Source organism: Drosophila obscura, unplaced genomic scaffold, assembly GCF_018151105.1.
Source record: "Drosophila obscura isolate BZ-5 IFL unplaced genomic scaffold, ASM1815110v1 contig_186, whole genome shotgun sequence".
Taxonomy (NCBI): Eukaryota; Metazoa; Arthropoda; class Insecta; order Diptera; family Drosophilidae; genus Drosophila; species Drosophila obscura.
In genome coordinates, this window is record NW_024542774.1 from 11,210,285 (window position 1) to 11,238,218 (window position 27,934).

General features: G+C 46.9%; 11 protein-coding genes across 29 annotated transcripts in view; 7 read left to right on the plus strand and 4 right to left on the minus strand.

Moving 5' to 3' along the window:
* Window positions 1–4,436, plus strand: part of LOC111074937 (serine-rich adhesin for platelets) — a 30,066-nt gene extending 25,630 nt beyond the window's left edge. For 4 of the 14 annotated variants that reach the window (XM_041593084.1, XM_041593086.1, XM_041593085.1 and 1 more), the window contains 7 exons: window positions 50–469; window positions 689–908; window positions 976–1,108; window positions 2,890–3,390; window positions 3,453–3,593; window positions 3,671–3,822; window positions 3,883–4,434. In XM_041593084.1, coding sequence (XP_041449018.1) covers window positions 50–469; window positions 689–908; window positions 976–1,108; window positions 2,890–3,390; window positions 3,453–3,593; window positions 3,671–3,822; window positions 3,883–4,009 — 1,694 coding nt within the window. In that variant the 3' untranslated portion in view covers window positions 4,010–4,434. Of the gene's footprint in view, window positions 1–49; window positions 470–688; window positions 909–975; window positions 2,455–2,889; window positions 3,391–3,452; window positions 3,594–3,670; window positions 3,823–3,882 lie in introns of those variants that run through there. The other 10 variants (XM_041593090.1, XM_041593092.1, XM_041593082.1 and 7 more) reach the window with 9 other exon arrangements.
* Window positions 4,437–4,537: 101 nt separating this feature from the next.
* On the minus strand, window positions 4,538–7,937 carry LOC111074942 (lysM and putative peptidoglycan-binding domain-containing protein 3). Its single transcript, XM_022367958.2, has 3 exons — window positions 7,761–7,937; window positions 7,110–7,669; window positions 4,538–5,012 (listed from the first exon to the last, which is right to left on the minus strand). Exons 1-3 carry the CDS (start codon window positions 7,772–7,774, stop codon window positions 4,768–4,770), a joined length of 819 nt encoding a protein of 272 aa, XP_022223650.2. The 5' UTR covers window positions 7,775–7,937; the 3' UTR covers window positions 4,538–4,767.
* On the minus strand, window positions 5,105–6,630 carry LOC111074938 (26S proteasome regulatory subunit 7). Its single transcript, XM_022367952.2, has one exon. The coding sequence runs from the start codon at window positions 6,511–6,513 to the stop codon at window positions 5,212–5,214; it is 1,302 nt and encodes a 433-aa protein (XP_022223644.2). The 5' UTR covers window positions 6,514–6,630; the 3' UTR covers window positions 5,105–5,211.
* On the plus strand, window positions 6,807–9,538 carry LOC111074939 (retinol dehydrogenase 12). 4 transcript variants are annotated; one of them, XM_022367954.2, is made up of 5 exons: window positions 6,843–7,003; window positions 8,193–8,456; window positions 8,515–8,671; window positions 8,747–9,006; window positions 9,065–9,538. In XM_022367954.2, the coding sequence occupies exons 1-5, from the start codon at window positions 6,906–6,908 to the stop codon at window positions 9,294–9,296; spliced, it is 1,011 nt and encodes a 336-aa protein (XP_022223646.2). In that variant the 5' UTR covers window positions 6,843–6,905; the 3' UTR covers window positions 9,297–9,538. The 4 variants fall into 4 exon arrangements, with proteins under 4 accessions (XP_041449027.1, XP_022223646.2, XP_022223645.1 ...); XM_022367953.2 differs by lacking the exon at window positions 6,843–7,003 and adding an exon at window positions 7,970–8,133 and having other exon boundaries at window positions 9,065–9,537; XM_022367955.2 differs by lacking the exon at window positions 6,843–7,003 and adding an exon at window positions 8,038–8,110 and having other exon boundaries at window positions 9,065–9,537.
* Window positions 9,539–9,599: 61 nt separating this feature from the next.
* On the plus strand, window positions 9,600–11,169 carry LOC111074941 (retinol dehydrogenase 12). Its single transcript, XM_022367957.2, has 4 exons — window positions 9,600–9,947; window positions 10,079–10,342; window positions 10,405–10,821; window positions 10,891–11,169. Exons 1-4 carry the CDS (start codon window positions 9,862–9,864, stop codon window positions 11,105–11,107), a joined length of 984 nt encoding a protein of 327 aa, XP_022223649.2. The 5' UTR covers window positions 9,600–9,861; the 3' UTR covers window positions 11,108–11,169.
* A 356-nt stretch (window positions 11,170–11,525) lies between these two features.
* LOC111074983 (retinol dehydrogenase 13-like) lies at window positions 11,526–12,717 on the plus strand. 2 transcript variants are annotated; one of them, XM_041593211.1, is made up of 4 exons: window positions 11,526–11,637; window positions 11,693–11,956; window positions 12,010–12,426; window positions 12,492–12,717. In XM_041593211.1, the coding sequence occupies exons 1-4, from the start codon at window positions 11,558–11,560 to the stop codon at window positions 12,715–12,717; spliced, it is 987 nt and encodes a 328-aa protein (XP_041449145.1). In that variant the 5' UTR covers window positions 11,526–11,557. The 2 variants fall into 2 exon arrangements, with proteins under 2 accessions (XP_041449145.1, XP_041449146.1); XM_041593212.1 differs by having other exon boundaries at window positions 11,706–11,956.
* A 69-nt stretch (window positions 12,718–12,786) lies between these two features.
* Window positions 12,787–14,358, plus strand: LOC111074984 (presenilins-associated rhomboid-like protein, mitochondrial). Its single transcript, XM_022368020.2, has 6 exons — window positions 12,787–12,929; window positions 12,985–13,180; window positions 13,236–13,530; window positions 13,597–13,817; window positions 13,883–14,082; window positions 14,147–14,358. The coding sequence occupies exons 1-6, from the start codon at window positions 12,883–12,885 to the stop codon at window positions 14,235–14,237; spliced, it is 1,050 nt and encodes a 349-aa protein (XP_022223712.2). The 5' UTR covers window positions 12,787–12,882; the 3' UTR covers window positions 14,238–14,358.
* Window positions 14,250–15,016, minus strand: LOC111074985 (RNA-binding protein 48). The gene is made up of 3 exons (XM_022368021.2): window positions 14,875–15,016; window positions 14,676–14,820; window positions 14,250–14,615 (listed from the first exon to the last, which is right to left on the minus strand). The coding sequence occupies exons 1-3, from the start codon at window positions 14,989–14,991 to the stop codon at window positions 14,362–14,364; spliced, it is 516 nt and encodes a 171-aa protein (XP_022223713.2). The 5' UTR covers window positions 14,992–15,016; the 3' UTR covers window positions 14,250–14,361.
* Window positions 15,017–15,133: 117 nt separating this feature from the next.
* Window positions 15,134–17,249, plus strand: LOC111074982 (ribonucleoside-diphosphate reductase subunit M2). Its single transcript, XM_022368017.2, has 3 exons — window positions 15,134–15,351; window positions 15,600–15,833; window positions 16,134–17,249. The coding sequence occupies exons 1-3, from the start codon at window positions 15,292–15,294 to the stop codon at window positions 17,013–17,015; spliced, it is 1,176 nt and encodes a 391-aa protein (XP_022223709.1). The 5' UTR covers window positions 15,134–15,291; the 3' UTR covers window positions 17,016–17,249.
* Window positions 17,250–17,532: 283 nt separating this feature from the next.
* On the plus strand, window positions 17,533–20,506 carry LOC111074981 (beta-1,3-galactosyltransferase 1). Its single transcript, XM_022368016.2, has 2 exons — window positions 17,533–18,094; window positions 18,170–20,506. The coding sequence occupies exons 1-2, from the start codon at window positions 17,818–17,820 to the stop codon at window positions 19,279–19,281; spliced, it is 1,389 nt and encodes a 462-aa protein (XP_022223708.2). The 5' UTR covers window positions 17,533–17,817; the 3' UTR covers window positions 19,282–20,506.
* On the minus strand, window positions 19,921–26,980 carry LOC111074980. 2 transcript variants are annotated; one of them, XM_041593209.1, is made up of 5 exons: window positions 26,268–26,980; window positions 25,731–26,199; window positions 24,322–25,658; window positions 22,885–23,871; window positions 22,162–22,812 (listed from the first exon to the last, which is right to left on the minus strand). In XM_041593209.1, the coding sequence occupies exons 1-5, from the start codon at window positions 26,356–26,358 to the stop codon at window positions 22,265–22,267; spliced, it is 3,432 nt and encodes a 1,143-aa protein (XP_041449143.1). In that variant the 5' UTR covers window positions 26,359–26,980; the 3' UTR covers window positions 22,162–22,264. The 2 variants fall into 2 exon arrangements, with proteins under 2 accessions (XP_041449144.1, XP_041449143.1); XM_041593210.1 differs by lacking the exons at window positions 22,162–22,812; window positions 22,885–23,871 and adding an exon at window positions 19,921–22,081 and having other exon boundaries at window positions 26,268–26,969.
* Between the last annotated feature and the right edge of the window lie 954 nt (window positions 26,981–27,934).

Below are 27,934 nucleotides of genomic sequence, written 5' to 3' on the forward strand. Positions count from 1 at the left end.
AGTTTGAGCGAAATCACGTATAATTTTATTAACGTAATTCTCTTCTCAGATCAATTAAGTTCAGAATCAAATCACAGCGATGAGAGTGCGCCGTCCACCAGCTGTGAGTCCTTCAACGGAGACGGTGACTCTGAACAGGAGTTCGTTAGCCAGAGAGTTCTAGTTTTGGACGAGCGCATGTCTAGGACGAACACTTACAATCCCAGCAACACCAACTCTAACACCAATTCCAACTCTAACTCTAACACAAATCCCACTTACACTGAAAACACAACTAACCACACAAATCCGAGTAGTAGACGCACTAACGGCAAACTAACAAATGGTTCCCTGAGATGGTCGAACAAGGCGGGTACCGGTGCAGGTGCAGGTGCCTGTGCCATCGCACTCCCGAATGGTGGCCAACTGGTGGCCCAACAAAACGACGTTGATGATGATGATGTTGTACTGTTGCGGCGCTTTGTGCCAGGTAACCCACAGACATGGCATGGCCACCACTGTCATCACTCGGTGTTTGTTGTCCTTTTCCTTTCGTTGCTGCCGATTGCTGCTTATTCCTTGCTTTATTCCTTTGCTGTGCGCCTAGCTTATGTTAACTGTCTACGTATATTATGTGTCCTGCAACGCCCACCAATGCACCTAAATAATCCCTTTGATTCTAAAACCGAACCACCCACCCCACTTGCAGGTTCCATTGCAGAGCGCGAGGTCAAGAAGTGGTACAATGCCGTCGAAATGCCCAACAATCCTTATGCGCCCGAGGCCCTGAAGCAGCGAATCAGCGGCACCCAGGAGCGTTACATGGATGTGCCAAATATCAGTCCCAGTGCCGAGCAGAAGGCCCTGGCCGCCGCTCTCACTGAAGATGGCGACCCGGACCCGGCGCCCCCTTCTACCGACTACAAACGGTAAGTGAAAGACTCATCCCCATGCGGACTCGTCGCCATATCTAACCGCCATACAACGATCACACAGCTACAGCCGCGACTACTACATCAACAATGCCCCCAACGGCACAGAAGTAAATGCAAACGGGCGGAGTGCATCGTCCAGCGCAGAGAGGCAATTGGCCGCCGAGGATGTGGAGCCGGACATAGTTATCAACGAGGTAAATCAACCAGAACCACTACCACAGCATGGCCGCATTTCAAGTAGCGCTCAAAGTAACGCTCCCGACCTCTCTCATTGGACACTATCCACACCAGTGCGCCGTAGCAGCTCGCTAAAATTCATTAACAAGCGTCCCTCCCCCTCATTAACGCCCGTCCCCATTAACGACTACGATCGCCCTTCCACGTCAGCGTCAAACTACCGCGACACGAGCTTAGGGCTAGACGACGAGGACTTTGATGTGCGCTCCCACCGCTCCTGGCGCAGCAGCGTCGGCCAGTTTGGCTATGGGTCCGCCAGCACCCTGCCCAAGCGGCGCACCCAGTCCAGTCTGAGCCTGCACAGCAATGGCAGCGGGGTCTCCTTCGGCTCGTCCGCGTCCAAGAGGCGTCCGGCCGGGCCCTCGGCGGGGATACTCACACAGTTCGAGAAGCAGTTGCTTCACAAGGACCTCAAGCGCAACAGTTTCCGTGCTGTGTCCGCCACCTCTAAGGATTTCGTGATGAATCCTCTGTTCGAGAGCGAGACCCCCAAGCTGGCACTCAGGCCGGACACAGAGGACCCGGGCGACTCGGGGGTCGATAGCTGCCTGAACGGCTTCAGTGGTGCGGAGGCCAAGTACAGTAACAATAGTTTACTCTTCTAGATCAAGTTGTGGAAACAGGTTAGGAAAAGACAGCAGGTCGGTTCGGATTGGGTCCGATCGGGTCGAGTGGGGTCGGGTCGTGTCGGGTCGGGTCGGGTCTATATACTCGTAGCTTCTATTTGCCAAATCACGCATAGCATAGTCAAATGAATGTTAAACACTAGTCAGTATAGAAAAGCAAGTTTCCCTGTATATATAGAAACGAGCGAAGCGAAGGAGGGGAGGGGACACACACACACACAGAATCTCCAGCACAGGAAGGGCTATGAGCCAGGGACAGGGTCAGGTCATTCGTTACACCTTTCAACCGCACCAAAATGCACCAATCCAGCAAGCTATGCGATTGTCTAGCTAGTGTTCTATCAATCTATCGATCTATCTAATTCGTACTTTTATTTAGTAAATATCTACGTAATGTAATGCTAATGCCCCTCCTAGAGTATGAAAAGTTTGTTTTTAAATCATTATATTTTGCTGTTAAATTTATGAAATAAATAATACGTAACCATAGCTCCAATCTGTATATGTATGCACTTTGCTAACGATCTTTTATGAACAAAAACAACCGCCCCCCACCACAAGTACATATCGTATGCCTAGAGATATTTACCTACATATTATGCATTAATTCCGAATAAAGCCAAACTATAAGCAAACCAATAAAAAAAAAACACACAAGCAATGAAACAAATGTTTTTAGTATCCCAAAAACCTACTGAATGGGGTGAGTACAGACCTAAGAAAATTAATTGCAGTTCAATAGAATTATTCACACTGTTTTGGGGTTGCTTTTGGGAATATTACTAACAGCATTTGTTTCGCAATAAGCCATTTGAATAACTCTTACTAAGCGAATGTTTTGCATGATGCTGCTTGATCGAATACACCACACATGCACACAACACATACCACATACCACATCTACTCGCAGCCAAACACACCAACTTTGCCACGCATACAAAAAATATATACATTTTATACTAACACCCACCCACTGTTCTTCTCTCCGTTTGAATGTTTGACTGTAACTACTTATGTACACACACTAACAACTACAACACAACAACCAACCAACTAAACCAACAACACACAAACCAACTATCGAAACAAACAAAAAATATTCCTATCAAAAGGCGGCTCAAAACGCAAGCCAAGCTGCCATAGAGCAGACTCAGGAACAGGAATCGGTTGCGGCTAATGTTTACACGGCCTTGCCAGCTCAGGTTCTAGACGATTCCCTAGAGACCCAATCGAACCCATCGCTGCACTCGCTGCAAACGACGACAACCACCAGCGATGAGTCCGAAACGGTGCGCGTCTTCGACTTCAATAAGCAGGAGACCACCATCATCAGAGCAGCACCTGCGGAGCAGCAGCCAAGCTCCTCCACGACATCATCCATGGAGTCGGCTCAGAGCGCACCGGCGTCCTCTTCCTCCATAGACGCATCCGTGTCCAAAAAGCGTGAGCGACCAGTTGTCCTACAGTTTGGCCCTGCCGACTCGGTGCCCTCCATCGGCTCGCCAGTGAGTACGCCCACAAGAGGCTCTACGCCCCCGGCGTTCCGATTTCTCCAGCCCAAGCGACGCCTCATCGAGCCGAGTCAAGTGCTGTCTGTGGACGAAGATGATTTGGTAAGTAAATACTTAATGGTAGGACGGGTTGATGTTACCGGCTGATGAAATATGCTTGGCAGCTTGAGCCAAGTACCCCGGTCGCAGAGAAGCCCGCCATAGAAGATGAGGTGGTCCGTGCCATGCCCTCGGTGAAAGCTCTCGCCCAGGCCTTCCTTCTGACCAGCAAAGCCCAGCAAGCCGAGCGAAAGTGGCGATCGAAGGTAAGTCCGAGTAGATCTGTAACATACGAGATATTTATTGCCGTGTTTATTCAAATGGGCGTTTAATTTGACACAAGGTAAGGATAGCCGGAGCGGCAGCTAGTGCACCTGAGACGCCAGATAAGCCAGCTACCTCCCTGGCACGACGACACAAGCTGGAGCATGCCGTCTCCATGGCAGAGGTAGCCGATGAATCCACGATCGCCTCTGACTTATCATCCCTCGAAACGTAAGTTATCTGTGGAGTTGAATAAAAGTTGCCCCACTTAGTGCCTTTTTATACTCACAGCGATCCATCTATTCATTCGGACGGTTCCATGAACCCACCCATCGCCTCGCCTGTGAGCCCAGTCCCCGTACGTCATGGATTTCTCCGGAGCAATATTGCTTTCTTTGAGAACTTAAAGTTTAAGTGAATAAGCGAAGGGGATGAGAAGTGCGTCCGTCCATTGGTGGATATTCCTTGAGTAATATGCACGGTAATGGTAGAGCACTCCACGCATCGTCACGTCACCAAAAATCATGTGCCATGGCCATGGCCTGTATTTCCCATATTCCCCGCCTTCAGCCAGAGACCTATCCACACACACACACACACACACACACAAAAAACAAAGTACTTAACTTAAATTGTTACTTGTAGTCCGTATTTATTATTAATATATATTATATCCATGGATACTATTTATTTAGCCCTAAGATATGTATTATGTGTGTACTTAGTAGGCGTAACAGAACTATTTAAAGTTTCAACCGCGAAAGGTTACATTTTACCCGTAAGTGTTTAACTGTTGCATACTTCTAATCAATAAATCTTACATGGAATCAAAGCACTATTGGGGATCGTTCTCACAACTCACATTCACAACAGAATTACATAGATCTGGCTTTAGACAGACCCCACCAGAATCCGAATCCGAATCCGAATTTAAAGAATTAATTACAGTACACAAGGTCCTTATTATTTCGAAAAAAAGAGTCCACATAAATTTCTAGGATTATAGTATGTATATCAAATAAATTCAACGGCCAGCAGCTGCATTTTAAATGCGCTTGTTGGAGCTACAAAGAGTGAGAGGAAGTAGACGATTTGTTGCCGGTACATTTGGAATGATGATCACTTCGGTGCTGGCGTAAACCATGTGCCGAACCGGACAGGACCGAACCGGACCGGCTACTGCGAGATGTGGTTGTGATGTGGATGCTCCGCCAGATAGACGACATAGACCAGCGGTATGACGACGCACAGAGCGAGTATGAATATCAGCAAACAGATCCAGGACATGTCGCAGTCTGAGCCCGACCAATCGATGGCACGCAGAGAGGGCCCCGGTATGGGACGCACCAGCGGAGCATGCCTGTCCACCAGCAAGTCGTTCAGCAGAGGTGCACTGTCGTCCGGCGATCGCTCCATATTGGCTGCATTAAAGTTTACAAAAAAAAAAGAGATTTATTAGCTGTGGCAGAGGGAGAAAAATTAAATGTTATGCAAGGCAATCGATGATGCAACATCCGGAGGTATACTTTTTGTTTTATTTAATTAATTGCCAGTTGAAGGATATATTTTCTACTACAGTTTCTCCTCAGTGGATACAAAATAGTGCCAATAAAAATAATCTTAATTATAGGTCATATAGCGGGGGGTGGCGCTAAACTTGGCGTAGCTCTTGATAACCTTGTTGACGGCCTCGAGGAAATCCTTCTCGGTGGCCACCTTGCGACGCGCACGAATGGCAAACATGCCGGCTTCCGTGCACACTGAGCGGATCTCGGCGCCCGTTGAGTTGGGGCAGAGACGGGCCAGCAGATCAAAACGAATGTCACGTTCCACGGACATGGAGCGAGCGTGAATCTTGAAGATGTGCGAACGGCCATCCTGGTCAGGCAGACCGAACTCCACCTTACGGTCCAGACGGCCGGGACGCATTAACGCTGGATCCAGAGTGTCAGGTCTGTTGGTTGCCATCAGGACCTTGATGTTGCCACGGGGATCGAAGCCATCCAACTGATTGATAAGCTCCAACATAGTACGCTGCACCTCGTTGTCACCGCCAGCACCATCGTCGAATCGGGCCCCGCCGATCGCATCGATTTCATCGAAGAAAATGAGACAGGCCTTCTTGGAACGCGCCATCTCAAACAGCTCGCGCACCATACGCGCTCCCTCGCCGACATACTTTTGCACCAGCTCTGACCCGATGACACGTATGAAGCAGGCATCCGTGCGATTGGCGACGGCTCGGGCACAGAGTGTCTTGCCAGTGCCAGGCGGTCCAAACAGCAACACGCCCTTGGGCGGCTCAATGCCCAAGTTGACGAATTTTTCGGGATGCAACAGCGGCGTTTCCACAACCTCACGCAGCTTCTCGATCTGCTCCTTGCAGCCGCCCACATCGCTGTAGGTCACATCCGGCTTATCTTCCACCTGCATCATCGTAACTGTTGGATCAATCTTCGGCGGTAGCGGTATGTGGATCTGGTACTTGTTGCGATCGACACCCACACGCATTCCTTCCTCAATATCGGTGGTGGCCACTGAATCGGCCAAGTCCACGACGAACTTGGCAAACTGCTTCACGTTGATAATATACTTCGGGTCATCGGAGTCGGCGTTAATGATTTTGGTACAGCGGGCCACCTGAAGCGGTTGCTCATTCTGCAGAATTTGCTTATCAGCAGCCAGATCCCAGAGCGCAGGAGGTGCCAGACCTGTATCGCTCTCCTTGATGCCAGTCAACTCATTGACCTGCTTCACAGCCTTTTGAATGTCTTCCTCGATGTTTTTTATGGACTTGTGGTATTGGCTCTGGCCGTACGTCTTCAAAAGTTCGATGTCGCCTTCGTCCAGCGACTTGATTTCCTTCTCCTCCTTCTCTTCGTGTTTCACTTTGCGCTGATCATCTCCCAGATAGTCCGGCATCTTGTTGTATTTCAATTTATACTTTCCGACAGCAAAAAGGCAGCTCAAGCTATGTTTTTCTTTTGTTTTAAAGGCAGAATGACTAAACAATTTGGGAGCAAAATGCTCTGTGGAACATCGATTGCTCGGTCGTCATCGATATCGAAAAGCAACATTGTAATTTCTGTATTTTGCAGCACGACTTATTTTCAATTATTAGACAACACTAAAACATAATGTGGTTTTTTACAGCACTGAAATCAAAAAACCATTCAAAAACTGCCAAATTTTCATTATGCTTCTTCAGTTCTGCCTAGTGCTTACATACATATATGCTTATAAGGTATATATAAATCTCGTATACATTTTAGAACAATATATTAGAGTTCCTGCAACATTCCCGTCCTGTCATTATGGAAAGAGAAGAGGAAGGTAGTTGTCTGCTTTTTAAATTGGAACAGAAAACTGTTCCACAATGTTTTACAGTTTCGTGGTGCATTGGTTCAACAAGGTAAGGCTTACTTGACTTTCTACCTATTCACTACCTATTCAGGATGCTCGTGGCTCAGACTATTTATACCGCATACTAGCTAAAATTATACAGGGCATGGACTCACCATCATCATTTGGAGAGCCATGAGCTCCCTCGTAGTATTTGCTTGCCGCTTTGCTCGTTGATGGTTGATCGTCATCCACAGAGACAGACGCATTCACTGCTGCCACAAGGAGTCTCTCGTCCAACATTTGGCGAGCATCCTCCAGTGGGTTGCGTTCAATAGCAGGCTCCCGTTCTATGTTGTGCCTTGGGCTGTTGTTGCCACTTCTGTGCACGGCTGGCAGAGCATCCTGAACTCCATTCCCCAGGAGAACATTGTGCACTGTTACAGGTATGCGAATGATGCGGTGAGCGTGTATCTCATTGTCGCGATCCATCATGTTCAGACGCTTGATATCGGCCACGGAACAATGGAATCTGAGGGCCAACGCCTGCAAGGTGTCGCCTTCTTGCACGTTTACTTCTAGCGTGTTCTCGAAGCGAGCCAACCTCGCTTGGCCGTTCGGTCTGTGTCCCAACGGCACCAGGTTGACGAACTCATCATCGTCGTAGGCTGGCCTCGCAAAGATATCCTCCACATTGTCCGGATCTGGATCGTCCCAGTTGTAATTTTGTTGGCGCCTGAAAGACAAAGCCCTCGTCATACAATGTACATTTCATTTTGTTGACACTCGAAGCAACAGTCGTCGTGTTGGCGCTGACTGACTCTTACACATTGCGTCGCATAGCTATTTTAATTATCGCAGAGGGTTCGTTTCCTTCTCAGGCAACGTCTCGGATGCTGCTGCAGTGACTCTTCCTTGCTACGCTTTTAATGCCCCCGAGAAACTAATTAATTAGCTTATATTAAGTTTAAAGTATATTTCCAGACACACAACAACAACAATTAGAGACAGATGATTAAACTTATCGATAAATACCAGTGTTCACAAACAGCTGTTTGTGTTTGTTGTCCATAGATAGCGTTTATTTAATTTTATAGCCAATTATATTGCTAAAATGACGTTGTTTTCGTTCCTAAAGAGTCGCCCCATTTTCTGGCTGAGCGTCACCGGAACTACGGTAGGCGCCGCCTGCGCCATAAAGTCTGGTTTCCCCGCATTCAATTATAAATGTGCCGGTTTGACTGTCTTCAATATTGCAGAGACCTTATGCAAGGCGGTAAATTCACAAAGGAAACGGACGAAACGGACAAAGTCATCATTGTGACTGGGTCGAACAGTGGAATTGGCAAGGAGACGGTCAGGGAGCTGGCGAAACGGGGAGCAACCGTTTACATGGCATGTCGAGACATGAAAAAATGTGAGGAGGCACGTGAGGAGATCGTGCTGGAGACCAAAAACAAATACGTGTACTGCCGTGAATGCGACTTGGCTTCCCTGGACTCAATTCGACATTTTGTTGCAGCGTATGTATTAAGTTCTGGCTGATGTTTAACACATTTCCTCAATGCCTTGTCCTTGCAGCTTCAAACGGGAACAGGAAACACTGAATGTGCTCATCAACAATGCCGGTGTCATGCGCTGTCCCCGCTCGCTCACAAAGGATGGCTTCGAGATGCAGTTGGGCGTGAATCATATGGGCCACTTCTTACTTACCACATTGCTATTGGATCTGTTGAAGGTGCTGCTGCTGGCTACAAGCCAAACCAATATGAAATATTGCATATTTTGATAGTAATCCGTCAGAATTTTTTAGAAATCAACGCCCAGTAGGATTGTCAACGTCTCGAGCCTAGCACATACACGTGGTGAAATCAACACCGGCGATCTGAACAGTGACAAGTCGTACGACGAAGGCAGAGCCTACAGTCAGAGTAAATTGGCAAATGTACTGTTCACACGGGAGTTGGCCAAGCGACTGGCAGGGTCAGGCGTGACGACTAATGCCTTGCATCCCGGCGTTGTGGATACAGAACTTTTTAGACACATGAGCTTCTTCAGCAACTTCTTTGCCGGGTTGGTACCTGTCGAGAGCCTTCAGGAAATTCGTTTGAATCTGATTATCTGCTTTCAGACTGTTCGTTAAGCCTTTGTTTTGGCCCTTCGTTAAGACTGCAAGGAATGGAGCACAAACTAGCTTATATGTCGCCCTCGATCCTGACTTGGAGCAGGTGTCTGGTGAATATTTCAGTGACTGCCAGCCCAAAGAAGTGGCGCCAGCTGCCATGGACACACAAACAGCCAAATGGCTATGGGCGGTCAGCGAAAAGTGGACAAATACACCGGCAATCGATGTGAAAAAATAGGCTTAACGTTTTTTTTATCTTTCTGCCAGTTATAAATGAATCATTTTCTACAATCGAAAGAATTCTTGTCCTTTCCCTGGCACCCAATCACCCAATGTTTCCAATCCTCTGTTAACTTGACTAACAGCAGAGAAATGTCATTTCTTTTTAAGCACCAGCTGATCGGCGCTGTATTAACTGAAACCGGTTGCTTGCCAATTTGAGCATTATTTGTTTAAAATAGATACTGTTTGCATACAAACACACATTTGTATATATCCATTACATTTTAAGCTAAAAGCACTTGGTTCAAAAGGTACGTTCCATAGTATCATAGGGAAACACAAGGCCTCTCACGCTCGGTGGCGGTGGTGTCTTCTAGTTGTGTTTCCAGTTATCTATGCTAAAGGTTCGATTAGAGTAGCAGTTCTTAGATTAAACGGTGTTCATATGTAGAGTAGTTGCACTATCAATTTTATCAGTTGTAGTCAAATCACATATCAGGTCTGGTAGGCCATTCGTTTTGGCCAGTCGCACTCAAGAATATACGTACCTCACTTACGTCCGGACCCTGAACGCATCAAGTATGGAAATTATTATAAGTTTTGTGAAAAGAATTGCCCCCATGTTTGTGGCACATGCTGTAGTCGGTATCATTGCTGTCTGCGTGAGGTAATTATTGACCAAAAAACTAAATGTAACGCTGATTGTGTTATCAAACATAAATGTGACATGGAACTATTTGTATGCGATTAATTTCACAACTAATTTAACCGGAAAATCATTGTATTACTTCGCCATAGGCTGTACATGCAGGGAAGAAAGTTCAAGAAGCGCACGAATGAGACGGGCAAAGTTGCAATTGTGACTGGTGGCAATGCGGGCCTCGGCAGGGAGACTGTGCGTGAACTGGCCCGCAGAGGAGCTACTGTGTACATGGCATGTCGGGACAAGGATAAGGGCGAACAAGCCTGCAAGGAGATCGTGAGGGAAACAAAAAACTCGAACGTTTTCTCCCGCCAATGTGACTTGTCCTCTTTGGACTCCGTTCGGAAATTTGTGGATGGGTGAATCATACTGTCCCGTCGTTTATACTTTATATCTAATCAATTTATATCCGTCTAATCAGTTTCAAAAAGGAGCAAAATAAGCTGGACATCCTAATCAACAATGCCGGCGTCTTCTGGGAGCCGCATAGGCTCACAAAAGAAGGCTTCGAAATGCACTTGGGAGTCAATCACATCGGTCACTTCCTTCTCACCCACCTGTTGCTCGACTTACTGAAGCAGTCGGCGCCAAGTCGCATTGTGGTAGTTTCCAGCAAGGCGCACGAGCGGGGCCGCATCCAAGTGGATGATATAAACAGCAAGCTGTTCTACGACGAAGGCGAAGCCTACTGCCAAAGCAAACTGGCAAACATACTCTTCACTCGGGAGCTGGCCAGACGTCTCGCGGGCACTGGGGTGACGGTCAATGTTGTCAATCCCGGCATAGCAGCCACGCAAATAGCGAGGAATATGATATTCTTCCAAACAAAGCTCGCCCAGTATGTAGTAGAGTGTGTCCAGTTCACCCGTGCCCCTTGGGTATATTAACAATTCTCGTGTGCTTCCAGGACCATTCTCAGGCCTCTGCTTTGGTCTCTCATGAAGTCTCCCCGAAACGGTGCCCAGACAACACTATATGCCGCCCTAGATTCCGAACTGGATGAGGTGTCGGGTCAGTACTTCAGCGACTGCAATCCGAAGGAAGTAGCTCCTGCTGCCACCGACGATGAAATGGCCAAGTGGTTGTGGTTGCAGTCCGAGAAATGGACGGGCATAGGCCAATGAATTGAGTTGGGGCTAGTTTTAGGTATAAAATGAAATGTTTATTTATAAATAAAATTAGAATGGAATTAAAAACCATCATTTACTGTTATTTTTCGTTTACGGGAGCTAAGGGATCAATTTATCAATTTCCACTGTTTTTAAATTTATTGAGAGGAAAAATGCCAACGACACGAAGCACTAAGAGTAATAGCCGTATCTCGGTGAATATATGAAGAAAGCTCCCTCCAACGTTTAACTCACATCCATAACAATCTACGACAACAATTGACAATCCAATTTAAAATTACATTCCAAATGCCGATTTCATTTAATTGGCTTCATTTATCAATATGATATGCACTTTGCAACCCTGTGAGCTTTCAGTTTGATTTCAGTATACACAAATCCGTAAAAATTGCTCTCTTCTGGATCTGGCAGTATCCCCTCGAAGCTAGCGGAATACACTTGGAAATGTACGCTTTTACCGAATGTCTGATAAGCCCCCTGATATACGGGCCTGCTTTATTGGCCTTTGGTGCTTACTTCCTCAGGTAGGTTTTCCCAAGAGAGATCTGTAAATGTAATCAAGAGTTGAAACAACTTCAGGGCATACATGCAGGGCGGTCAGTTCACCAGGAGAACTGATGAGACGGGAAAAGTTGTGATTGTCACCGGATGCAATACGGGAATCGGCAAGGAGACCGTGATGGAGCTGGCTCGACGTGGTGCCACTGTTTATATGGCCTGCCGCGATATGAAAAAGTGCGAGCAAGCGCGACAGGAAATACTTGAGAAGACAAAAAATCGTAACATCTTCTCCCGAGAATTAGATTTGTGCTCCCTGGATTCCGTGCGAAGATTCGCTGCTAAGTAAGCCACTTCCAAGAGAGAGAGAGAGATATATCTCAATTGTTTTGTTTCAGTTTCAAGAAGGAGAACAAGCAACTGCACATACTGATTAATAATGCCGGCGTCATGGATTGTCCCAAATTGTTGACGAAGGACGGATTTGAGATGCAGATCGGGGTCAATCATATGGGGCACTTTCTACTTACCAATCTGCTTATTGATGTCCTGAGGAGCTCTGCCCCCAGTCGAATCGTAATCCTATCCAGCCTGGCCCATAGATTCGGCTCAATCAATATGGTTGATCTGAACAGCGAGAATTCCTATGACCGGAGCAGAGCCTATTGCCAGAGCAAACTGGCCAATATTCTATTCACGCGGGAGTTGGCTAAGCGCTTGGATGGCAGTGGAGTGACGGTGAATGCCTTGCATCCCGGTGTTGTCAACACGGAGCTCTTCCGAAACTGGCGACTCTTTCAAACGGAGTTTGGAAAGTGAGTGCTCATATACGTAGCTATGGGTTTCGCTTCCCAAATTATTGCTGTTACCGCTGTTACAGGTATTTGCTCAAACCGCTATTTTGGCCCTTTGTTAAGTCTCCGAAGAGTGGAGCACAGACATCGCTGTATGCAGCTCTTGATCCAAACTTGAATCACATCACAGGCCAGTACTTTAGCGACTGCAAGCCCAAGAAAGTCGGATCCGCAGCCCTCGATGATAAAACTGCAAAATTTCTCTGGACAGAGAGCGAAAAGTGGACCGGTTTAAATGGTTCAACGATTTAAGAAATTACGCGCACAACGTAACGTAGCTACCGCTACGCTACGTAGCGCAACAAAACAGAAAGTCATAATAGATCGTAACGATAGAACTTATCGATAGCTCAAATGTCAGAAACTAAACAACATTAAATATAATTTCATGCAAAATTGTTCAATTTCCGTTTTATTATGCTTATAAATCGCGCGCTCTGTAGGAGCTGGCTCTCCCAGGTGACGTAAGTAGGAGGCAAAGGCGTTGACCGGGTTAGATTAATCATTAATCACCCACAGACACAGATATTTAAAAAATGGTCCAAATTTTACATGCCGAGCCGACATAGTACCTGCACCGCGATCCAAGCCACCAGCACGATACATCCACAGCAACAGTAAACAGAGCAGCAATGTAAAGCCCTCGGAGCCGGTCCCAGAAAGCACAACGGTTCCGACGAACAATATAATCAAGGCGGTCGCATTTACAGGCGCAGTAAGCAGGGGATATTGCATATGCAGGGGATTTCTGTACATCTTTTCGATTCCAGTTTACGGTGGGATGCTTTGCCGGCGCCACCATCTGGGAATACGAAAACACACGGAGCCTGATCATTACCAAAGCGAAGCAGGCGCAATTTGGTTGGTGGCAGGGTCGATCGGTCACGGACCGCAGCGACTGGGCGCAGCTGAAACATGATATCCGACAGCACTGGGACAATCTGAGCACTGGCGAAAAGGTGTTTGCCCCCATATGCTTTGTGAATCTGTTGGTATTTGGTCTGTGGCGCGTGCCCCGCCTGCGATCCACAATGATCTCGTATTTCACATCCAACCCGGCTGCGCGTAAGTCAGGCGAGACCTTGAACCGAATCACATCACCCGTTTCTGAGCACCTGTTTCCCTGAGCAGGCATCGTTTGCTGGCCCATGTTCCTGTCCACATTCAGCCACTACTCGGCCATGCACCTGTTCGCCAATATGTATGTGTTGCACAGCTTCGCCAACGCCGCAGCTACGTCGCTGGGCAAGGAGCAGTTCCTAGCACTTTACCTGAGCGCCGGTGCGTTCTCCAGTCTGATGAGCATTCTGTACAAGGCGGGCACGCGACAAGTGGGCATGTCTCTGGGAGCGGTGCGTATGCAATGGCAAGGCAAAATATCTCATCCCATGCAATAAATCTTGTAATTATCCTCCAGTCTGGAGCAATCATGACAGTGCTGGCATATGTGTGCGCACAGTATCCGGATACCCAGCTCAGCATATTGTTTCTGCCCGCCCTGACGTTCTCCGCCAGTGCCGGCATAAAAGTAATTATGGGCATTGACTTTGCGGGCTGCGTGATGGGGTGGAAGTTCTTTGACCATGCCGCGCATTTAGGAGGAGCCGTTTTTGGCATGTAAGTAACGGCAAGATATGGCCGATTGGCATTGGCCCTCACCTATTCGCTTGTTTATCCTCAGATTCTGGGCACATTATGGTGCACAGCTGTGGGCGAAACGCCTAACCCTGCTGAACTACTACCACCAGATCCGAGAATCGAAGCCGAAATAATGACAGATCAAATCAGTTTTAAACAATAAACAAATGCATTACTGTTCATAGTTACGGATATCGTTTAGTCCACCAGGGGCTCATTACAATGTGTTCAACGTAATAAAAGGTAGGAATCGTGTATTCATCGTTCGTCATTTATCTTCTTCGCCGGCTGCGGCTGGTCTGTGTGATTGCGCCTAGTCCGATGAGCCACCTCCTGGCTTCGTTTCAGCAGTTTTTCCCGCAGCTCTGACTGCGTCTCTCTTTCAGGGGCATATGAGATGTGCAGGGTTCCGCCGTAAAACTGTTTGGCATCCAGCTGCCGCTTTGCTCGTCGTGCCACCTCGATACGCTCAAACTGTACGGCAAAGACATCTGTAAAAGCCTCCAGTTCCACTGCAAACAAGTGTAACTTAGTTGATTTCATTGATCACGGCCAGTGTCTTTCACACGCACTCTTTGCAGCCATATCCGAAGTAATACACACACAAGACTGCAATTTTCCAAAACATTGCAGCTTGGTCTTGAGATTCGCCTGTAGGTTTATTCTGGGCACTCCGAAGACCAGCAAGTGCCCAGATTCGCTTGCAACAGTATAAACCTGGAAAAGTTAACAATTCGTTAAGGGAATAGTCACGCAATGCAGGTTCTTTACCTTTACGGCTTTTAACTCCCTCCCCTGACGATATGGCAGTCGCGTAGTGCAGTATTTCAATTGATTGTGGTGGTCTGTTGTTGTAGAGTCCATAATTATTTTTTTATTTATTTTCATTACCCGGCATTTTGGAATATCGATAGAAGTAAAATAAATATTCCAGTTCGGTCGATTTATCGCACAAAAGTACCAATATAACATATATGTATCGATATATTTCAGCATTTATTTATCATCCCTACGCTCGTTTTGGCGGGAAAAGTAAATAGCTTGCCGCCCGGCATATAAACCAAGAACCGCCGATTTTCTGCTCAGTTGATAGTGAAATTCCAAACCATCCGCTTTTCCGCGTTATATACAAACGTTTTCTGACGACACGCTATTTTAAGAACAATCAACAAGTTTACCTACAACAAAATGTCTCAGTTTGCTTCCAAGGAAAATATTGCCGACAACATGGAGAAATTCTCGCTAAAGGTAAGTGACGCGACACGTTTATGCAATGGAAATTACATGCATGCATACGAATGCAAATCCACAAGTACATAGGCTATACATAGCCTCCCGTCTTTCATGTGCATTGGTATGTATGTTCGTTCCCGTGGGAATAAGTGTAAATGCTGGCAATATTGCGCATCACAACAAAAGTGCACATACATACATACATACACATTAAACCATTAAATTTACATACCATACAATTTATCATTACTGTGCCTATGTAGAGCCCCAGCAAGAAAGTACTGACGGAGAACGCCAGCAACGTTCGCAAAATGTCCATTGGCAACGAGGAGAACGGCGTTGGGAAGGAAGCCGAGGTCAGCAAGGCAACGCCGTCCATTATGGAGAAGACTGGATCGTCGTTTGACCCTTCTATTGAGCCCCTGCTCAAGGAGAATCCACGCCGCTTCGTTATATTCCCCATTCAGTACCACGACATCTGGCAGATGTACAAAAAGGTATGTATATGTGCGTGTGTGTGTGTATGAGTGAGTGTGGGTTCGTTTGAGTATCTACTTCTGGCGGGTAATTTCATCATAAAGCGCGCCAAAATCCAGTCACGTCGGTGGCGTGCCTGATTGCATGAATCAAACATTATGATAGGCGTATGCACCCCCCAGCCCTTGCGACATGTGTTTACTTAATGAAACATAACTTTTTGTTGGCGGGAAATTCAACCAAAGATTAGAGCAATTAAGATAATGAGTGCTGCGTATGTGTTTACATGTTAATAATTTCACGTTGCATTTATCTGGCAGGCCGAAGCCTCCTTCTGGACTGTGGAAGAGGTGGATCTATCGAAGGACGCGACAGACTGGGCCCGTCTGACCGACAACGAGCGCTACTTCATCTCCCACGTGCTGGCCTTCTTCGCTGCCTCCGATGGCATTGTTAACGAGAATCTGGTCGAGCGCTTCAGTCAGGAGGTGCAGATCACGGAGGCGCGTTGCTTCTACGGCTTCCAGATTGCCATGGAGAACGTGCACTCCGAGATGTACAGCGTGCTCATTGACACCTACATACGGGAGCCGAAGGAGCGCGACTACTTGTTCAATGCTGTTGAGACCATGCCGGCTGTAAAGCGCAAGGCAGACTGGGCCCTGTCCTGGATATCCTCGAAATCGGCCAACTTTGCCGAGCGTATTATTGCCTTTGCAGCCGTGGAAGGAATCTTCTTCAGCGGCAGCTTTGCCTCGATCTTTTGGCTGAAGAAGCGTGGCCTCATGCCCGGTCTGACCTTCTCCAACGAGCTGATCTCTCGTGACGAAGGTCTCCACTGCGACTTTGCGGTGCTCATGTACCAGCATCTGGTGCAGCGTCCCAAGCGGGAGCGCATTATTGAGATCATTAGGGATGCTGTCGAAATCGAGCAAGAGTTCCTCACCGAAGCCCTGCCCTGCAATTTGATTGGCATGAACTGCGTCCTCATGTCCCAGTACATTGAATTTGTCGCCGATCGTCTGCTGATGGAGCTCGGTGTGGGTAAGATCTACAACACTAAGAATCCCTTCAGTTTCATGGATATGATCTCGCTGGACGGAAAGACAAACTTCTTTGAGAAAAAGGTTGCCGAGTACCAGCGCATGGGAGTCGTAACGAGTCGCTTGGACAACGTGTTTACCCTAGACGCCGATTTCTAGGGCTGGTCACTCCCCGAGGGCTGGTATCTCAAGATTAATATGTAACCAGAATATTATGTGTACTTTGTAATAGAATTGTAATTTAGACTAAGATCAAACACGTCCTCATTTATAACTTGACCTAAAACCATTCGATCTATGAAACTTTGATGCACTTAACTTGGAGCAGCAAAAATTTATTGTATATAAAACATGATAAATAAATTAAGATATAGACCAAATTTTAACACTTAATAGACGAGTTTTTTATTTATGTTACGAGAAGTTGAGCGGGCGGGATATTGTAATCTTTATGGCGGAAAGAAATCGTGGGATCGTCGTTTTACATATGTATGAATGCGTATGTACCTATCTGTACATTTGTTTGTACATACATACATACGTCTTGATTTCGATACAAATATAATGTAAATCTACTACTAAGAGCAAAACAAATTACAATCGATTGGTAGTTTCGTAACAAAAAGATAGGTATGCTACCTTTTACGCCGTATCGATAGTCACGAGGCGATTTCGCTGTAATCAGCTGGGTGGGATGGAACTTTAATCAGTTTGTAATGTGATTGTTGCTGTCTATTCTATTGCGTGAATCGCAAATATTAGTGCACCTTTTACCGGGCGCAGAGCTGTGATTTCGTATACCAATTCATGAATTATTTTTTATAACCAGTGCAATCTGTCCTGCTGCTGCTGATGCTGATGCTTGCGTTATCAGTTGGCAGTTGAAAAAAATGCGAGGGAATGCCTGAGATGCAGACAAAGCGAACGCAGTCCAAAGGGAGATTTAGGAACAAAAGAGCAAATGAGCAACGCATGGACTGGGCATGAGGAGCAGTGTGCTCTGCTGGCGGACTCGTCCGTCAGCTCTGGGTCGACGGCATCTGTGTCCGATGAGGAGACAGCTGCTAAGCAGCCCAAGGCCAAGCTGCGGGTAACCATGAAGATGCAGCGGCGACCGCGCTTGCCTCTTCCAAGAAGCTTGCGTCGGCTCGGATGCTACACCCTGGTGGCATCAATTATTTTCCTGCTACTCCTTGTCTACCTGCCCTTCATGTACATGGATGTGCACAAGCGACAAGGTAAGAGAAGCGGCTTAGGATGCTCAGCTCTTTTGTATTGATCCTCGTGTTTTTGTTTTCCTTTTGCGTTGCCAGTGGGTTTACCGGACTGGCCAATGGAGACCTCCCGCAGCATAGGAGACTACATAGACCCAGTGCAGGACACAGCGCAAATTTTACCGCGGGAGTTTTGTCGCAACAAGACCTTCCTGATAATCGCCGTTTGCACGAGCCTGGGCAACTTTGTTCAACGGCAGACAATACGCGAGACCTGGGGAAACACCACGGAGTTTAACTACGGAGCATTTGTGAAGTTGCATGGCCATCTCAAGGGTAACTATTTACCAGCGACGACAGCGCGCCTTAAGCTCTATGCTGATTATCTAAGCGGCGAGGGTGATTCACTGTCTGCCTCCGTCCGCATTGTGTTCATTGTGGGCCGCAGCAAGTACGAATCCCTTGAGGGCAACGAAACGCTATCTCGAGTTCACAGCGAGGCGGAACAATACAATGATATTATTCAGGAGAGCTTTGTCGATAGTTACAACAATCTAACACTCAAGTCGGTGATGGCCTTGAAGCACATAAGCCGGAGCTGTGCCAACAGTACCGCGTACTTCCTCAAGTGCGACGACGACACCTTTGTAAATGTCCCCAATCTGCTGCACTTTCTGCTCGGCGGCTCCGTTCCGCTGTACAACGATACTCTGGACTATCACGATCGTTACACGTTCCTGGCGAAGTCGCCGCAGAATCGATTGAACGACACCAGCGAGGTGATGTACGGACACCAGTTCTGCAACGTGCTGCCCGTCAACGATGTTAGCAGCAAGTGGTACATGCCCTCCTATATGTATCCGCCAGAGTCCTATCCAAAGTATTTGTCTGGAGCCGGCTACCTTCTCTCTATTGACGTGGTGCAGCGCCTGTACGAGGCATCCCTAAACACGACGCTTGTCTACTTAGAGGACGTTTACATAACCGGACTTTGCGCCCAGCGTGCCCATATCAGGCGACATCATCACCCGCTCTTCAGCTTCGCCCACTCGAAGCATATGTGCGCCTTCAAGGGCAGTATTACCCAGCATCAGGTGAAGGATGACACCATGGTGGAGGCCTGGAACTATGTGTCAGATTACAAGATTAAGTGCCCGCCGCCAGGTCGTTACTTCAACCACATGCGATTGCACAAGCGCACAAACTGTTAGTATGTAATAGGAGCGCCCAAGACAGGCTTGAATGACATTAGATGTTCTTCTTGCCCATACTTTGAAAAGACCCAAAAATACTTAACTATTTTTATTTATACACGCCGCACAGTTTGTTATTACGACTCACAGGACCCCACTTTATGTTCCTCAAATTGTAATTTATAGAATACTCTAACACATCTAGTATGTCCGCACATAAGAAAAGTGATATATTAACCCCATCCAACCACTCATAGATATAATGATTGTATGTATTTTTTGTTTACCCGATTACATTGAAGATTGCAACGAATATTGAGCTCGTGAGCTATTCCCTCTGCTGTCGCATCCAATGGCAACGGAAGCTGTCGTTGTGTTGTGTACCCATCGAATGTTATTTGAGTGTGCAGCAGCTCCATCAATCCATATCAACGTTAAAAGTATTGCACATAAGATATATCACATAAATAAATGTAATGTCCTCGTAAATGTAGTCCTCCGTTCTAAGCTTCCATTTTGTTGCTCCTTGAGCCTTGACAACCACAAAACAAATAAATTAATTAAAGACTACGTACACTAGGCGTTTAAGTATTTATTTTTATTCATATAATAGCTTAGAATTTACAAATATATATATAAATATAAATGTATGCTTAATATCAATTAATACCCTAAGTACTAAATATTTTCTACTGGCTTGCTCTCTGGTTCAGTTTATGATTTCTGAGTATTACTGATATACTCATAAAAATGTCATAAATGGAGCATCCCCAGATACTTACTAATGGTTCGATTGCTTCGATGACAGGCAGGCCTCTTGTTAGTGTTTCGGGAATATAACAATAAAATGATTGATTAAATGCAATACCTAACACTATAACATATCTATACAGCATGGGAAAGATATAAGCAAACATGATACCGATTATGGTTTGAAAAGATCAGATTTATATATGCATCTACTATACATAAAAATATGTATGTAGAATAGCAGTATAATTAGAAGCCATAACAATTTATTAAAGACATTTTCTGGGCGTCAAACTACTTTGAATTAATTGGAGTAGTTCCCCAAGAATATAACATGATAAATATAAAATTAATTGAGTATGTACAATTGTGTATCATAAGTCAAATAAACAATTTAGAAAAGTACTTGCTTGCACGCACATAAATTGATTGCCAAATATGCTTTGTAAAACAAGTTAAATTCAATTAAGAGCAAAATTAAAGTTACTTAACAAATGATTGGCCGTTTTCTTGTATCTCATTAGATCCATTAAATCCTTATACCCAGCGTATAAATTACCAATGTCGAGGTCTTATGGAGAGTCGTCGTCGGGACCTCGAATGATCACCACAAACTAGCCGACAAGTTGCCCGGCGTCAATCCTCTCTGAAGTGGACTCCTCCGAAAGTGTGGCATTTGATTCGATAGTCTCGTGTAAGCCTGCTACAGGTGCTTCGGCGTTGTTATCTGTCAAGACATCAGTGGATTTTGCAGCAACAGCTTCGTTCTCCGTCAGTGGTTCAGATTCACGAGGGGAGACCTCCTCGTTTTGATCGTCTTTTGGGATGGGTTCTGGCGATGGCATCACCAACGTTGCTGTGTCCGTTTCGGGATCTACAATTTCAGGACTACTATCCGCAACTGTCGTATCATTTTCCATGTCTTTAAAAGCTTCAGCATCAGCTGTAGATGCTATGGGGCTGGAATTGCAGGGGTCCTTTTTCAACTCTTTCGCTGGTTCACTCACTCCCATACCATCCAGATCTTTTGCTTCATCTACTACAGCCTCTGTTTGGTCAGTACTTTCACTCGGTATGTCTATGTCCATGCTTTCCAGCGGCACAGCAGCGGGGCTTTCAGTGGAAGTGTCCATCGGTTCATTTAAATTGGAGTTATCTTCATCCGTACATTTCTCCTTTACCACTTCTGGTTCGGACTCCACGATTTCCATTGCATCACCTAAGACTGGGTTAATACTTAAGACTGCCTTTTCGTTCAACTGATCAACAGATTCAGGTTTGGTTACAGCTTCCACTTCATGTTCGGTTACAGCTTCCGCTTCAGCTTCAACTTTCTTTTGCTGCTCGTCTTCTGCTTCGCCTAACTTTTGGTAATCATCATCTGCTGGCAATTCCATTGGGGCCTCTGCTTTGTCATTCTTGCAGTTGTCTTCTTTGGGTGCCTCAAGCTTGTCCGTTTCTTTGTCTGCTTCTGGTTTAGACGGGCTGGACTCTTCCTTGCTAATGTGGTCCAGTTCTTTTTCTTCTTCGATACAAATTGGCTCATTGGATCCGGTAGCTGGCTTTTTCTCAGCATCAGACTTTCTCTGGTTGGCCTTCCGATCGCAGTTCTTAGCCCATTTACGGGCCACCTCAAACTCGTCCTCCGCTCGTCGCAACTTGACCCTGACTTTCATTTTCAGCTTGGCATCGGTGTGCTTGATCTCCTCCATGCGCTGGCGCTCCAATTGTAGCAACGCCGGATTCGGCTTGTTCGTTGTCTTCTTACGAGGCTGCTTTTTGTGTCCTGGCGACACGTTCTTGGGATCGGCAGTGCCCTCGGTGATGTCCACTTCGAGAAGACTGGCCAAGATGGTTGAACTAAAGGCGGCCATATCGGCCTCACTCGGCGGTACTTCCACGACTTCCTTCTTCGGGGCATGAGACGCAACAGAAGTTATCTTCATGATCTTCTTGCTGTTCGCGGGCGAGCACACCTCGTCTTCGTTGTCCGAATCAATGGTAATGGTATCCGTCTTGGGCTCCACAATCTCAATCTCGTTATCCTCGTCATCGCTGGCTTGTTTCTCTGCAAGAGACAATCATAATTAGCAAAAATAACAGCAATACAAATACAGATCAGATTTAACGTAGGCTAATAACTAATTGATAGTCGCAGTCAAACGGAGGTTGGAATATATTTTATTCGATCTTAGAGAATGGTTATACATAAACTATGTTTAGATTGGCATTGGCTGGAATGATATTGGAATTAAATATTGAGGAAACGCATCTCCTCCAGGGGGAAGTTCAAGCGCAACTTTTGCAGAGTCGTTTCATTGGGCTGCGGCTGTCTATTCAGCTCGCGGCAGTAGCACTCATAGGCGAATTTGGCCATCTGCCAGCGCTGCTTGCACGTCTGGGCGTCTCGCTTGAAGCGTGGAAGACGCCGCGCCACCTCGGGCCAGAGTCGCTCGCGGGCCCCCACATCACTGTAGTCCGCGTGAAGCGGATTCCACAGAGTGGGGTAGGCGCGCATGGCCAGCACCAGCTGCTGGGCAAACTGATTGTCGTCGGTCATTTGCTTCAGCTTGCCGGCAGACTTGTTCCCGTTCTGTACACAATCCTGCTGCGGCTCAAACTCATCGCGCAAGTCCTGCTCATCGATTTTATGGAGGAAGAATAAGCTGGCCAAATATTTCGAATACTTTAGCTGTAGGTTGGCATGGACTTGCTCGTCCTTGATGGTCCTCAAGCGGAAGGTCTTGAACATTTCGTACATCTGTTGCCAGCGGCCCACCAAATAATCGTACGGATAGTCTAAAAAAATAAAAGAAACATTGGCTAACATTGGCCCATCTTTCAACGATGTCCTTCTAGAGCACTACTCACTGGTTGCCGATTTACAAAAATTGAGCCACAGCGACTTTCGTGTCTGCTCGTCGATGCTATTGAACTCGGGATCGGCCGATTTGCGCCACAGCACGGGATGGCTCTTGGCAAAGTTAATGATGCGCATGTCAATGTCACGCACGGGCACTTGTCTTGCCTTCACCGGCTTCCGCATATCGTTCGTCTGCTTCGTCTGCCTTGTGCCGTGATCCTTGTCCATCGTATTTTCAATGACGTCCAGTTGCTTTCGCTCAAAGCCATCCCCATCGTCCTCGCCACAATCCACCTCCAGCCACTGGCTGCGCGGCAGGTCCCTGTTCGCCAGATAGTTGGTTGCCTTGTCAAAGTAGCCCTTGAAGCGCTTCCCCTGACGGTTGCGGCGCTCGATGCGCACGTAGCGTTTGCGAACGTTCTTCCAGCGAAGCTTGATGTCGTCGCCGCGCGGAAAGTGGCTGCCTATGACACGCCACTGCTTGCGTGTGACCTCCATTTTGCCGTAGTCCGGGTGATGGGTGCACCAGATCGAGGGATACTCGCGCAACAGTCGCGTCAGCTTACGGTCGTAGGCGTGAGCCTGTTCGTTGCGGTTCATGCTCTCCTCGGTGCCCAGCTCCCCGAGGTCCTCGCTGTCCAGATCATCGTTATCATCGTCCAAATCGTCGTCCATATCATCATCCAAATCATCGGGCTCATCATAGTCGCAGCTATCGGCCTCGTTGTCATTGTCATTGTCATTGTCTTTGCTGGGAACCGACTCGAATGCACTGGCAGTCTCGTTCTCCTTTTCTGTGTCTTCCTCGTCAATGGGATCACCCTCGGCTCGCACTCCCAGCGGCATCAGAGGCGGCAGGGGCTCGCAGTCTTCTCCGTCCTTGAGATTCGCGTGCAGACTCTTGCGGTATTCATACACTTGGTTATGAAAGCTGTTACAGCCAGTGTTGAAGAGATCCACGTCGTCTATTTGGCCAAAGCAGACATAGTCGACGGCTGAAAGCACACAAGAAGTGATAAAGAGGGGGGTATTAACGTTTAGGGAAAAACTGCTTCTGGGTTCTATTCCATTGCCTCTTTGGATAGTATTTTGCAAACACATGGACCAAGCTAAAACCAATCGCTATCGCAGCCAAGGAAATGGAACTTGCAGTTTTCCCCAAACAGACAATCAGTGGATCACAGTATACTTACATACATACATGCTCCTTCTCCTCAGGGCAAAGACAGAAATAAACACTCGCGCACAAACACAAACGAATAATACAAAAAACGAACAACTGACAGCGCCCGTCCATGTGTCGAAAATATTCTCCAAAGACAATTATAGAGATACTCTCGTCCCCCCTTTATATTTTTTTTTTCATATTATTTGGAACCAGACGTGGCTACCAAACGGTAGCTTAAATATAGGTAGCAAAGTAGAGTTGCTTGGCAGAGACTTACCAGCAGCCAACTGGCCGTTCTCCAGACTGTTCGCATCGTTCTTGAAGCCCATGTCGCGCATGTCCACCAGACACTTCTCCTGCAGATGCTTGAAGCGTCCAATGGCATAGGTCATAAGGTACGACATATGAATGTACAGCTCCTTGAGATCCATATAGCTGCGCGCCTGATTGTAGGCATTCGAATGGGTCAGAGAGACTACCTTTCCAGTAAGATGGGTGCATATGTCCATGGCACTGAATATCTGCTCCTGCAGCTGGGCACGCGCCTGTCCAATCGCGCTATTCGGGAACACATGGCGCATCAATGCAGAGCTCTTGTTAGATTGCACCGCATATATCATAGTCCCGTCTGCTCCATTAGTGTTCCCCACCGTCGGTGTGGGTCCGCCACTGGCATTGGCATTAGCATTGGCACTGGCACTGGCACAGGCACTTGCCTGGCGCACAACTTGCGGAGCTCGCTGCTGTTGGTTGATCTGCGGATTGTAGATCCCCATATTGGAGCCCATGTTGGAGACAATGGCTGGCGGTGTGCCGCCTGGGCTGCTGTTTGTGCTGCTGTGGACTTGGCGAATGGTCGGCGAAGCGGCTGCAAGAGAGCGGGGTCGAATCATGACCTGACCCATTGGACCCACAGACATCGGAGTGGGCGGCGTCAAAGGCGTTGGAGGCTGACCGCCTGGTGGCATCTGGCGCTTGACCTGAATGAGGCGTCCGTTGGGCAGGCGGTACGAGTCCTGCTGGGCGGCGCTATTCAGATCCACGCGGAATCCGTTTATGGTGTGGAAGACGGGCCCAGTGTTCCGCACGCTATTGGGCACGACGGTGCGACGCACCACACTGGCCGGTGAATTCTGGCGGTACCGAACGCCCGAGCCACTCAGCACCAGCGGTGGCGGCAGACTAATCCGGGGTGGACTTGTACCATTGCTGCTGGGACTGGGACTCGGTCCGGTATAGTTCTGCTGTACGGTGACAATGCGTGGCGTGGTTGTTATGCTAACCGGTGGGACCGGGAGACGAGCTGCCGGCTTCGGGGGCATGGAGATCTGACAGTCCGGCTCCAGCATGCTCAGCAAATCGGGAGTACAGACGACCTCGTCGTTTGACGCCTTGGGGCGCTTGGTGGGCGGACCTTGCAACTTTAGCGCCGGACCCTTCTTCGCAGAGCTCACGGAACTGTTGTGGCTGCGCTTCGAAGTGATTGATTCAAGGCTTTCCGCGGAATCAGAGAGGCTGTTGGCCTTAGCCTTGGCCAGACGGCAGCACGTACTGTTGTCCTTCATCATCTGCCGGCGCGCCTCCACTTCCGGCAATTGCAGGCTCTGCAGGCCTCTGCAAACCCAGAAGAGAATAAAACGTCACTATCTGGTGGGTAAAGATAAAACACATGGCTACAGCACTTACCGCTTCTGGGTCTGTATGTAGTTGACCAGGGCCCAGTGCTGGGCGCGCAGTGGCCATAGGATCTTGGGGGTGCAGTTGAAGCAGTTCCAGTTCTCGTTCTGTTCAATGTCCATAATGACGCCGCGCGAGAGATTCTTCACGATGCACGACTTGCAGAAAACATACGGGCATGTGGAGCAGCAATAGACCTCGCCACCCTGGCCGCACCAGCGACAGTACAGCTCGGAGCCGTCCTCGCCCTTTGAGAACTCTCCACTGTTGTAGAAATCGTGGCACTTGCCGCAGTGTGTCACGCGCAGAATGGGGTGCATCTTGATGCTGCCCTCCGAGCCAGGGGCCGTGCCCATGTGCATTTTGCATACAGTGCAGTGCACCTTTCGCTGGTTGATCAAATCGACGGTCGGGTAGGCCTTAAGATAGTAGCGACGCTCCTCGTCAGAAAGGCTCGGGTGCATCTCATAGTTCGAACCTGTAAAAACACACGAGCACGCACTAAGCATCAGAAGTCCCGTCCCCAAGAGTCGGCGCATCGCTTACCTGACAAGTCAACATCGAGTTTGGCCAGGGGCGATGGCGAGGGAGTCGCGGCCGGTACCAGCATTACCTCACGGTTTGGAGTATTGCTCATATTGCGGCGTTGTGGAGTGCACTCCACGTGCAAGTAATTTGATTGCCAAAATTATGTACTTCTGTACAGAGGCGTCCGCGCTGGCAGACAGGCAGATGCAGCACAACCAAACCAAGCGATAACAACAAAGCGGCGCGGCGCGGTAATTTCTTTGCAAAAACACAGACGCAACACTATCGCGTATCTTTTAATTGCGGCCCGGGCAAAAGATCTTGCAAATTTTTACAGACTTTGAAAATTTTTAGTTTTTTCATTGAATCTCCGTCCGATTCGATTCCCACAGCGACGATAATTTTTTCACACGAGAATGTCTACAACAACTACAGTGGTGTGCACGAAAAATTGATCGCATGCAGCGGATTTCAATCAATTGTACTACCTAAGCCTAAGCCCACATAAGCCGCCTACTTATTTTGGAATATAGACAAATTTTGAGACTTATTTCATTAAAAATTAAATAAAAAGTAAAAACTAATTCGTATTTTGTCTACTTGGCAACCCTACAACCAACTTGTTGTCTCGTTCCCACTGCTGTCAGACCCATTAAGACCCGAACCCAGACAGCAAATTCGCCATTTTGAATTTCAGTTTCATTTGTTTTGTTTTTAAATGGTTATTTCTACAATTTGTAAAGAACAAAGGAGTGTTTTATATATTTAGGCCGAAAATATTTCATAGGCTATTTATTGACTTATAAGTTAAGGCCCAGTACTCAGACGCGCAAAATTTTCCGTCGACCGATATCAGGGATGATATTCGTATGAAACCGATAAGACATCATCCCTGTTTTTCGGTAGAGTAGACAGAAAATTTCAAAAGAAACCGATGGTATTTTCCATGTTTATTGCATATCTGTCCAATTTATCCAATATTGCAAAGAACATTATCCTCCAGCTCCACGGAGGCGGATTTATCCAATATTGCAGTGTACATTATCGTCCTCCGTGGAGCTAGAGGATAATGCAGGACAGATATGCAATCAACATGGTTTTTATCTCCTTTTAAATGATTAAAATAAGTACCGGGTATAAGATTTATTAAAAATTAATATCTATATAATCTGTTTCATTTTGCTGCCTTAATTACATTTAATTTGTCTTCATTATTGCACTTTTGTAGCTGTATTGCACTTGTTTCCTTCGATTTTTAATGTGTGCGTAAGTGCCATTTGGACGACGAAAGATAGAATAATTATATCTTACGCTTGAGATGGGAAAATACCATCAGTTGCATTTTTGGTATATATCGAATGACCATTTTACAAACAGAGTACCTGTTTGCGAAGCGCCTGGTGCGAAATTTTCTATCTACCGAAAAACAGGATAATGTCTTATCGGTTTCATACTAGGTACTAGGCTTAAAGATTAAAAATTTAATAAGAAGTAAAAACTAATTCGTATTTTGTTTACTTGGCAACCCTACAACCAACTTGTTGTCTCGTTCCCACTGCTGTCAGACCCATTAAGACCCGGACAGCAAATTCGCCATTTTGAATTTCAGTTTCATTTTTTTTAACAAAATTTAATATTTCTACAATTTTTAAAGAACAAAGAAGTGTTGTTATATGTTTAAGACG

Coding starts and splice junctions, on each gene's coding strand:
- LOC111074984 (XM_022368020.2), top strand. CDS start 12,883: ATGCTTATAAATCGCGCGCTCTGTAGGAGCTGGCTCTCCCAGGTGAC. Junction 12,930..12,984: donor AGCTGGCTCTCCCAGGTGAC/GTAAGTAGGAGG, acceptor AATCACCCACAG/ACACAGATATTTAAAAAATG. Junction 13,531..13,596: donor CACATCCAACCCGGCTGCGC/GTAAGTCAGGCG, acceptor TTCCCTGAGCAG/GCATCGTTTGCTGGCCCATG.
- LOC111074983 (XM_041593211.1), top strand. CDS start 11,558: ATGTACGCTTTTACCGAATGTCTGATAAGCCCCCTGATATACGGGCCT. Junction 11,957..12,009: donor GTGCGAAGATTCGCTGCTAA/GTAAGCCACTTC, acceptor GTTTTGTTTCAG/TTTCAAGAAGGAGAACAAGC. Junction 12,427..12,491: donor TTTCAAACGGAGTTTGGAAA/GTGAGTGCTCAT, acceptor CCGCTGTTACAG/GTATTTGCTCAAACCGCTAT.
- LOC111074941 (XM_022367957.2), top strand. CDS start 9,862: ATGGAAATTATTATAAGTTTTGTGAAAAGAATTGCCCCCATGTTTGTG. Junction 9,948..10,078: donor ATCATTGCTGTCTGCGTGAG/GTAATTATTGAC, acceptor ACTTCGCCATAG/GCTGTACATGCAGGGAAGAA. Junction 10,343..10,404: donor GTTCGGAAATTTGTGGATGG/GTGAATCATACT, acceptor CCGTCTAATCAG/TTTCAAAAAGGAGCAAAATA.
- LOC111074942 (XM_022367958.2), bottom strand. Junction 5,013..7,109: donor TGGCTCTCCAAATGATGATG/GTGAGTCCATGC, acceptor ACTTTAATGCAG/CCAATATGGAGCGATCGCCG.
- LOC111074938 (XM_022367952.2), bottom strand. CDS start 6,513: ATGCCGGACTATCTGGGAGATGATCAGCGCAAAGTGAAACACGAAGAG.
- LOC111074980 (XM_041593209.1), bottom strand. CDS start 26,358: ATGAGCAATACTCCAAACCGTGAGGTAATGCTGGTACCGGCCGCGACT. Junction 26,200..26,267: donor ACTCGATGTTGACTTGTCAG/GTAAGCGATGCG, acceptor GTGTTTTTACAG/GTTCGAACTATGAGATGCAC. Junction 25,659..25,730: donor TACATACAGACCCAGAAGCG/GTAAGTGCTGTA, acceptor CTGGGTTTGCAG/AGGCCTGCAGAGCCTGCAAT.
- LOC111074985 (XM_022368021.2), bottom strand. CDS start 14,991: ATGAAAATAAATAAAAAAATAATTATGGACTCTACAACAACAGACCAC. Junction 14,821..14,874: donor GGGAGTTAAAAGCCGTAAAG/GTAAAGAACCTG, acceptor TAACTTTTCCAG/GTTTATACTGTTGCAAGCGA. Junction 14,616..14,675: donor TTCGGATATGGCTGCAAAGA/GTGCGTGTGAAA, acceptor ACTTGTTTGCAG/TGGAACTGGAGGCTTTTACA.
- LOC111074939 (XM_022367954.2), top strand. CDS start 6,906: ATGGAAAGAGAAGAGGAAGGTAGTTGTCTGCTTTTTAAATTGGAACAG. Junction 8,672..8,746: donor TGCTATTGGATCTGTTGAAG/GTGCTGCTGCTG, acceptor AGAATTTTTTAG/AAATCAACGCCCAGTAGGAT. Junction 9,007..9,064: donor TTCAGCAACTTCTTTGCCGG/GTTGGTACCTGT, acceptor ATCTGCTTTCAG/ACTGTTCGTTAAGCCTTTGT.
- LOC111074981 (XM_022368016.2), top strand. CDS start 17,818: ATGAGCAACGCATGGACTGGGCATGAGGAGCAGTGTGCTCTGCTGGCG. Junction 18,095..18,169: donor GGATGTGCACAAGCGACAAG/GTAAGAGAAGCG, acceptor TTGCGTTGCCAG/TGGGTTTACCGGACTGGCCA.
- LOC111074982 (XM_022368017.2), top strand. CDS start 15,292: ATGTCTCAGTTTGCTTCCAAGGAAAATATTGCCGACAACATGGAGAAA. Junction 15,352..15,599: donor TGGAGAAATTCTCGCTAAAG/GTAAGTGACGCG, acceptor GTGCCTATGTAG/AGCCCCAGCAAGAAAGTACT. Junction 15,834..16,133: donor TCTGGCAGATGTACAAAAAG/GTATGTATATGT, acceptor TTTATCTGGCAG/GCCGAAGCCTCCTTCTGGAC.